The following is a 9,653-nucleotide window of genomic DNA, read 5'->3' on the forward strand; positions in this document are numbered from 1 at the left end:
CACAGGTTTCAGTTTCATTTGGCTGTAAAATGTGGAGGTAGTGGGAGAGGAACTGCATCTTAGAAGCTACAGAGATCATCAAAAGGACCTAGTATCTTCAGAAGCTATGGTGCCCATGAAATAAAAACAGTTAATTTTTCTTTTCCTACCTTCAGTTTCATCAAGTATACAAGATAGCCATTCACTTCCATGCTTAATTATCTGGGGAAAAAAAAAAAGACTCATTTTCTCTACTTACACTACATTTAGTGGTCAGGTATGGCTGCATGGTCATGGCATGTTTGACCATTAGCTGGGGCCTGATTTTGCTGAATAAGAACAAAGTGGTTATGCAAGCAACCAAGCGACCAGAATTCACACCTTTGTTGTCAGAATCTGCAAAAGATTAGAAAATATAAAAAGGATATTAAGTCCAAGTAATGCTTGAGAAATGAAAAACATATGGCTTAAACATCATTTGAATATCTTTCATTACATCTCTTTCAAGATCAATACAGAATATTATTAGATCAGAGATGAGAACATAATGTGTTAACATTTGTAAGTGATCACAAAATATGTGAAAAAAGAAGCAAAGATGCTTCAAAGACATCACTAGTTTTTAAACTACTTACTGTACACAGAACACTGGCCCAGCCAATGATTCCTACTAAACTGTAGAACATACTAATGCGAATAAAACTTTCCACATTTGTTTTGGTTTTAGTGATCTAAAAGCCTGAATTTTAAAAGTAGTTCTGTTATTGTGGTTAGCTAGTGAAAATTAGGGAAGCTTTATTATCATACAGTGCTCAAAAGTTCATAATGTACTTAAAAGCAGTAATTCATTACCATCAGTTTTGTAACAGGAATTCTGTAACTAACTTTTCGCAATAGCAATATGAACAACCACTGTTACAGTATCATATAAAATTCAAAGGAGTTTAGCTACTGGGTTGTAAATAATATTACCTGATAAAGATTCCTCATATTTAAGAATGTGCTCAACTAAATTGTCAACAAGTTGAGTACAGGCTTTCTTCACAGGTTTATATGAGGCATCCTCTTCTGACTTCAACAGCTGTAGCAGATGAAACAGAAGATGATTTAGTATTAAGGGTGCATTCATTTACTTTGGATACATGCTGGTTTTGTAACAATTACTATAGATACACAAGGATTTTACACTACAAAAGTATTCATGTAACTTGTCCATAAAAGTTACATGGTGAAGAAAAAATTAAGGAAAGTAAAAAAATCAAACCAAAATGCAACAGAAGTAAAGAAAAATTAACTGCAATAAAAAAACCAGAAGAGAACATTTCTACTGATTTTTGCATTGGGATGAAAGCCAGCTTTGTGCTTAATGAAATAATGCAGAAAACAACAATGTAGTCATACTTGCCAGCAGTAACTAATAGGAGTTAGAAGGCTTTTAAAACGCTTAGGAAAAAAAAGAGCAAATTCAAAAGGAATGTTGTATTTGACGCTAAGCAAAAATATCAAATGAAGATGAAACATAGTTTTATGAACTTTTTAATCAGTTAGCCTTCTTCTGTATAACTTCGGGTACTGAAATTGTGTCCATGAAGATCCTTTAATATCTAAGAAGGATTGAGACCATATTACAGCCTTTTCTTCAGGGCAGGCATTAAGAGGCTCTGGTTTACTTGGCTACCTATTTTCATTGCACTCCAGGCTAAAGTAAAATCAAAAGGGTTTTTTTGATTGAAAATTAACCAATGCATACAAGATGAGGAGAATGATAACACAGGTTAAGACATATAAACAAAGCAAGCTCAATTCTTAGAAAAATCAGAGTAAAATATAATCTAGAAATAACCTATACTCTGAAGATTCACTGCTTCTATAAACTGTGTAACAAATATACTGGATGTGAAAATACACTTATCTACCATTTTAAAAAAATCTACATTACACTAGATGACTCATTTCAGAATTAAGTATCTTAGCTGTGAACTTCATGTTATGTCACTCATTATTGAAGAGACTATGAAATTAAAAACAAACAAACAAAACCTTCCCAAAACCAAGAAGTGAAGTATTTTTAAAACAGATCACATGGAAAGACAGAAACTAATGTCAAAGAAAATTGACCAATTAAGATTAAAAAAAAGTCAGATGTTTGAAGGGCATGAACTGAATTTGTCTACTGTAAAGGATTGCTCTTTTAGTCCCCCTTCTATGTGTTTTAGTACCAAAAGAAAAGTTAAAATTCTAACAATGATTGTACCATACATTCAAAATTCATCACTTACATTTTGAAGAAGCTGTTCAAACCAGTCATACCCTGTATCTCTACAAGCTGCAACCTAGAAGTATTTTTGAGAATAAACTAGTTAATAAAAAAGGCATCTGGGGAAGAACTACTTCAATACAGATGTCATCCTAAAAGATCAGTAAACATGCATAGATATATTTTCATATGCATTCAGTACAACGATTTTATATCTTTGGAGATTAGAAACTGTCTTCTGCATTTGAAAAATAGTTTTCACCATTTAAGTGACTCCAGAATTTGTATTCCATACAACACAAAGCCTACACATTTTACTGGAGATTGCTGGCTCTAACATAAACCAAATTTTGGTTTTGTAGAACATTTTGCACAGATTAAAGCACAAATACAAGCCTGACATATTAAAAATGAACATGCATGTATATATATATACATATTTTTATACAAACAAACCAAGCCTTCACTGGTATCATACGTCAGGAACAACTCACAGGTGCTCCAAAGCAGAATTGGCAGGAGAGCTGAGAGTTAAGCTGAAGTCAAATTGACTGACTTCTTAGTCTGGAAAAATGCACACTAGACTACCATTTTGTAAAAATATTGAAAAGCAGGATGAAGTTTAAACCCATAATTGTAAGTAACAAAGCAAGTACTTTTATTTGATATTTACACCTTGGTATAATTGATATTAAAATACCTTCTCAGCACAGTGGTTTTACACAACACATTTTCACTACAAGTTAAAGCATTTTATTTGAAACAGATTTTATTATTTTGGAGACATGCTATTCAATCTGCTGCTCCTAAAAAGTAGATACAATTATGCAGATACTAGTTTACCCTGAGTGAGAACATGACCCTGCATTTGTTAAAATGGCTTATTAATCTTTCAAAATAAATGTTATCAATTACTTGAGGAAAATTTTCTTTTAAGAGGCAACTTCTTAGTTAGGCTTAACTATATGGTGCTACCAGCAATTCCTGGAAAATGTTATTAAATGTAATAGAAATTTGTTGTGTTTTAACTGAATAAATATTTTACATAACCTGAATATAGTGTGGTCCCAGTTATCATTGCCAGCAGATTAGTGAGCATTTAAAGTTTCCTACAGCCTATTCCGTCAGATAAATAACTTTGGCACATATTCAATAGCAGGAGATATAAAAAGAAAACCATCTGAAAATTAAATTACTGTGTTCTAAAAAGCTACAGACAATATTTCAAAGATACTAAAAACATAATCAAATTTTGCACACAACTTAACTCAAATTTGTTTAACGTACCACATCAGTGATGTTTAGTATTTTCCTTGTCATTGCTTCTTTGTCATGGTGTGGAGTTGGAGTAAACCAGAGCTTCTGGAATGTCTCATTTACTAATTTCTGAAGGAAAAAAAATATTAGCAGAAATAAACTTATCTTGGCACACAGGTTATTATTTCTAATACTTCCATACAATAGATTTGTTGATGATGCATGCCATTTCATAAGGAATTATTCAACCTAAGTGAGACTGTTGTAGGAAATGTTATCCGAGACAGACCCAGATCTACTATTACAGGAGTTATACTGACCTCTAAGCAAGCTTCATCAAAATGATCACTGGGAACTGATGCTACAGAAAATAGAGTTACCACTTTCCCGCATTAATTTGCATTCCTCAGGAAAACACAGTACCCTGACAAGCTGACAACTGAACACAAGATTATGATTTCTACAGCAGAACTAGCAGCAATGGTAGGTTACTTTGGAGTTTTCAAAACAGCCGTGACAAGGTGGGAAAGAGAGAAGCCAAGTCTCCGTACCCAAACATAGGAAGTACATTCCCCTCCAATGTTTTTGGATGGAGGAAAAAATGGAATAGAATCAAAGTGAACAAAATTATTCCCAAATTACTTATAAGCCATATGATTGTAAGAAGCTCTCCTCATTCATGGAAACATAAAAAATACATTGAAGATAATATCTCATTTTTTCTGAGGTTGTTGGAAATGCAAGGGGAAGGAGGAGAGAGAACAAGGTCATCCTCCTTTCCCAGCAGCACTTTGGATCCAGCTGTTCATCTACTTCTTGATTAAGAGTCTTCTCAGAAAGCCACTTGGCATTAACATATCTCAAGTGGTAAAAATATATGCTGCAGCTTTAAAGTTGCAGATTTCAAATCCTACTGAAAGTATCATACAGAATTATTACAGGTGTGTTCTTTATTACCCAACAATTTTAAAATTATTTTGCCAAATCAAACAAAACCATCATTGTCGGGTTTATGATTTAACACATAATCTTAGTTTTGTGCCCTTCTCCATATACATTGCACAAGGAGTAGAGTATGATCTCATAAGTAACATTTTAGGGGGAATAACTGATTCATTGAACATTCAGAATTAATGCAAAATTAGCACAGATGAATACTTTATAATTTTTATATGCAGAACTTACAAATCTAGCATATATTAATGTCAAGTACTTAATTTTGACTTAAAGTTTATTTTGTTTGCAGGAAGAAGTTTTATATGACAATTTTACTTGTTAGAAAAGAGAAGTACCAGAGACAACACTTGGAAGAAGAAAAAGAAAACTCTAAAAAATAACTTTTTAAAATATTTTGTCAGCCAAAACTTCAAGAAAATAAAAGATAGAAAAGAAAGAAAAACAAGTCAGAGAGCATTTTAGAAAGCTAAGGTATTTGCTCTCAAAAATTAAAAGTGAATAAAATATTACAAAGGAGCAACGCAATACTTTTTTGATTTTTTTTTTGGTCAAAATATAGAAACACTAAAATAACGATAATTAAAATCCTGAAGGATATGTTTCATTCTACCTTAATGCCTTCTTCGTCATTGACTCTCCGAATCATTTTCACACACATCTCTGTAATTTTGGGAAATGTCGGTTGTTCAATGCAGATATCCCTAAGTATCTTTATGACTCTTTTTCTGACACTGATACCAGTATCCTGTGAAAAGAAAAGCATTACACTCTTGAAAACAAATCAGAAAAATGAACTAATTTATGTATTATATGAATTAACATTTGAAGACCACCCAATCTGACTTGCAAAATTTGTTTAGAAAAGGCAGCTAAAATATTCCGAAGTGCATTTATACAAAAAGGTCAGCATAACTTGTACCACTTTATTTGCAACAATTCTAAAGATTCTGGCTGAGTCCCCAGAAGGCTGATACGCTTCCTCTATTTATACCCTCCCATCTAAGAGCTCATGATGTTGCATATGTATAATTCCACTTCTTAATTCAAGAGTATACAAGCTAGATCTGATGATGCTTTAGCTACTTTGTTGGAACACACAAGATTCTTTGTAGATCTGGACTGTAATACTTCAAGCCTTTGGATAAAGCTTATGGATAAGATACATGCAGCAATTTTTTCCATTTTCCTAGGCTTCATCTAAGGAGATGGATGAGGAACGTCACTTCATATTACCTTATTCAAAACCTGTTGAATCTGAATGTCAGGATGAACTGCTTTATGCATGCTCATATGCACATGAACCTACTTCTCTCCAAAACCCTTCACAAACATGTTTTATCATGTAACTAGTCAAATACTACTCATTTGCTATAAAAACCTGACATGGATGCTGAGAGCTAGTGTTACCTTACAGTTAAATTAACATTGTATTTTACCTGAACGCCCAGACAAAAAACACTTTTTGTACAAAAACTTAATACGAAGCCTTTTAAAACCCTAAAAATAGCATAGAAAAGCAAAGTAATTTTGTTTTTTTTTTCTTTTGGATTATAAATGGCATCTTTAGGTTACTGAGTTGTAGATCTTTCTTTATCACCCACACTACTGAACTGCCCTCATTGACCCATATCTCAGACTTCAGAGATGTGGCAAAATTCCTCATTTCACCTAATTTGTACTTTAATAATGGAATCAAAAGAAATGTAATCCTGGTTCTGATGCAGTACAACTTTCTATATATGTTTACCTTTTGATGTAACAAAGCCTCACTGGAAACAAGTGATGCATTTTACAAGGTTGATCTTAAAAGCATGATGTTCCCCATTGAAACAGTAAGATACAATTTACTCTTGGGATCATCGTTCCATATTATTAAACATATAAACTCATTTAAAAACAAATTTTCCAATGCCACTTATTTTATCATAAATATCACAAGTCACCGTACCAATATTCTTTCAATCAGCATGTCATAATACTGCTCAGCAAGCTGAGGACGACAGAGCACAAATCGGCCAAGCAGCTCCACAGCTGCTTCTCGTACACTAGTGGAGTTATCCATTAACCGTCCATGAACACCTCGTTGCATATCCGGCTAAAACAAATGAAACACAGATTCAAAATAAGAAATGAAGATTTGTTTTAAGTGTGACAGAAGAACGTATGTGCATGATGGATATTTCCTTTTTTACCCTGGCTAGAATACTGGGGTCTACAGCAACAACCTCAGACAAACACTTCATGGCTTTTGTTCGAACAGCAATTGCATTTTCACCAAGTACACGCAGAATCTAATAAGAGAACAAAAACAAATATTCAATTGCTTTGGGAAGGTAGCAAACTGTTTAACAGGCAAAAATGTAGCAGAATAACATGCAAACAATTTAACTAAAATAAGAATATCTGTCTACTAAAAATTGAATATATCTCTCAGACAGTAAAAAGGTGCATGCAAGTGATGTTCCATGGCACTGATAACTGAGCATTGATATTTACTAGGATTTGCTACATCTCTAAGACTGGTCCAAACAGGATTTACACAGGGTCTGTATGTTCACTTTAAGTCCCTTTATTTTAAACTCTACTTCTGTCATTCAGTTGTGGCTTTCAGCATGGTTCCTTTAACAGGAGAGTTGGATTTGGGCACTACAATTTTAAGAATGGCTCTGTATGCAGATCAATATAAGTAACACAACCTAAACTATTACTGGAGTTCAAATGTGTCACCATGCCAACATGTTGGTGCTCTTCTCCCGGAAAAAGCAAAGAAACAACACTGGTCAAACAACAGCTTCTAAAGCGACAGTAACATGCACTGCAAGCAACTGCCCAAGCTGGCTTATATTCTGAAATCAAATTAAGCTTGATTTCATGAGTTAATATTACCAACTGAGCTTGCATCTTACAGTAACTGTGAAAATGATTTCAACATTTTGTAATTATCCTCTTACTGTGTACATCTAATTATAATGCTTTTGCCATACACATACATGGACAGATAATATAATGTTTGTACAATATGACATCTGACATGCATGCAAGAAAAAGAAACATAATAACTTATGTCATCAATGCAGAATATGAAAGCACATGGTGTTATCATGGCCTGTTAAATACCTATGCTCAACAACGAACAGATATGGCACCCTACCGCACAAGTGTTTGGAATCGGAAAACAACTGTGTTTCACTCTACTAAGACTTCCGGCACAGTTTACCTGTGTCAAATAAATATCGAAGCTCTGGGCAAACGGCCTCATAGAGGCCAAGTAGCGAACAATCAAACATGCATCTTCGTAGTCCACAGTATCAGAATTCATCCTGCAACAAATTCCATGTGTTAATTAGGATGTATTTATCAAATATGATTTAAAACATCAAATGCATGGCTAATAAAGAAATACATGCTACTGAAACATACTTTAATGTACTGAACTGAGATGGAGCAGTTTTAATGATGCTGCGAAGAAACTTTTTACGACTTTCTGCTCTATGCATAATTTGTCCTGTGGTCTCAACATCTTTTGCATGATGAGTTCCTTCAGACGAATCCTCATCCTTCTGAGATTTAATTGCTTTCTCTGTCTCCATAGTCGTATCACGGAACCACTGAGCTATATAAAACTTCCGAGAAAACTGGAGAAATATAGCAGGATGCACAGAAAACAAAACCAACAGATACAGAAAAGGAAAATTAACAGATTTATAATGAGATTAAGTGAATCTAATGCATCAACAATATTTTGGAAAACACAATCAACAGTATATGTTAGGTTGACAATTTAATTGAAGCACTAATATCCATAACCAAAAATCATTTTATTCAGTACACGTTACTGAAATTATTTTTATATACACTTGACACCAGAAAGCTGAAATTTACCACTAATGATGCATCAGTTTCTGTGTTCTCATCCAGATAATCTAGCAAAGCCTTTTGCAGCTGTTGAATTTCATCTTCTCCTCCTGAAACCTGTCAGAAGTAGAAACATAGTTATAAAACAGAATACTGCACAGTGGTACTTATCATCTGAAAATCTGAATGTCCACATATAAAATACACTGAAGTCACTTGTTTTGATAATTGCAGAACATTAACAATTTTTAACCAATTACTTATAAACTGCATAGAGACTGAAACAAATTATAGACTGTAGCTCTAAAGTCTAAAAAAGACTAAAAGCAGAATAAGACTGACTGATTTGATTAATTTTCATTCTATGATCTTGTGTGAAGACCCTCTGTCATGGAGGAAAAAAGAAGGGCTGAAATCACACATAGCAGACTGACACAAGGTTTAACCTACAAAAGCCACTGTTAGCTGTCTCACCAATATTAAATATGGAAACAGTGATTTCTCAGGTGAACAAGGGATAAAAGGCAAAAAAGTAAAATAAAAAGAAATATGAAACAGATGACAGTAAAAAGGTATGTGAAACATCAAAGAAATAAAAATAACTTATCCCTTTGTAAAAATATTTTGTATAACTGTTTTCAGGAATAAAGCATCTATACAGAGAAAGTGCAGCAAGTGTGCTCAATCTAGGAAGGAATTTACAGAGATTGCTCCCAAACACCTCTGAGTTCCAGCACTGAAGAATCATGCTCTCTGAGATTCAGCTAAGTTTCTATCAGTCAAAAAGCTTGAGAACAAACACACATTTTATAAAAAATGTCACCTACTGCATAAAGCCTATCTACAGAATAGGGTAATATTAATTTTCCTGTGAAGCACTTTTAAGATGCACAAAAAGCATTACGTATGAAATATTCATCTGGAAACCAGTGCTGGAAACTATGTATCAGATTTGTAATACCTAAACTGCATGAATGTTAAAAACAGAGTGTATTTTTTCCAAGAGCCTATGAATAGGAAATATTTATATTACCTATATTGCAGCCTATAAGTACTTAAAGGGGGCTTATAAAAAAGATGGCAGCAAACTTTTTAGCAGGGCCTGTTGCGACAGGACAAGGGGGAATGGCTTTAAACTAAAGGGGGGTAGATTTAGACTAGATATAAGGAAGAAATTTATTACGCTGAGGGTGGGGAAACACTGGCACAGGTTGCCCAGAGAGGTGGTGGATGCCCCATCCCTGGAAACATTCCAGGTCAGGCTGGACGGGGCTCTGAGCAACCTGATCTAGCTGAAGATGTCTCTGCCCACAGCAGGGGGGTTGGACTAGATGACCTTTAGAGGTCC

At 34.1% G+C, this 9,653-nt stretch overlaps 1 protein-coding gene across 1 annotated transcript in view; it reads right to left on the reverse strand.

Moving 5' to 3' along the window:
- NIPBL (Nipped-B homolog (Drosophila)) overlaps positions 1–9,653 on the reverse strand; it is a 171,496-nt gene that overhangs the window by 14,825 nt on the left and 147,018 nt on the right. Inside the window, 10 exon segments of the mRNA XM_009329439.1 lie at positions 239–375; positions 952–1,060; positions 2,259–2,312; positions 3,524–3,622; positions 5,061–5,195; positions 6,399–6,545; positions 6,643–6,741; positions 7,668–7,770; positions 7,871–8,085; positions 8,333–8,422. Coding sequence (XP_009327714.1) covers positions 239–375; positions 952–1,060; positions 2,259–2,312; positions 3,524–3,622; positions 5,061–5,195; positions 6,399–6,545; positions 6,643–6,741; positions 7,668–7,770; positions 7,871–8,085; positions 8,333–8,422 — 1,188 coding nt within the window.

Source organism: Pygoscelis adeliae, unplaced genomic scaffold (assembly GCF_000699105.1).
Source record: "Pygoscelis adeliae isolate BGI_AS28 unplaced genomic scaffold, ASM69910v1 Scaffold47, whole genome shotgun sequence".
Lineage (NCBI taxonomy): Eukaryota > Metazoa > Chordata > Aves > Sphenisciformes > Spheniscidae > Pygoscelis > Pygoscelis adeliae.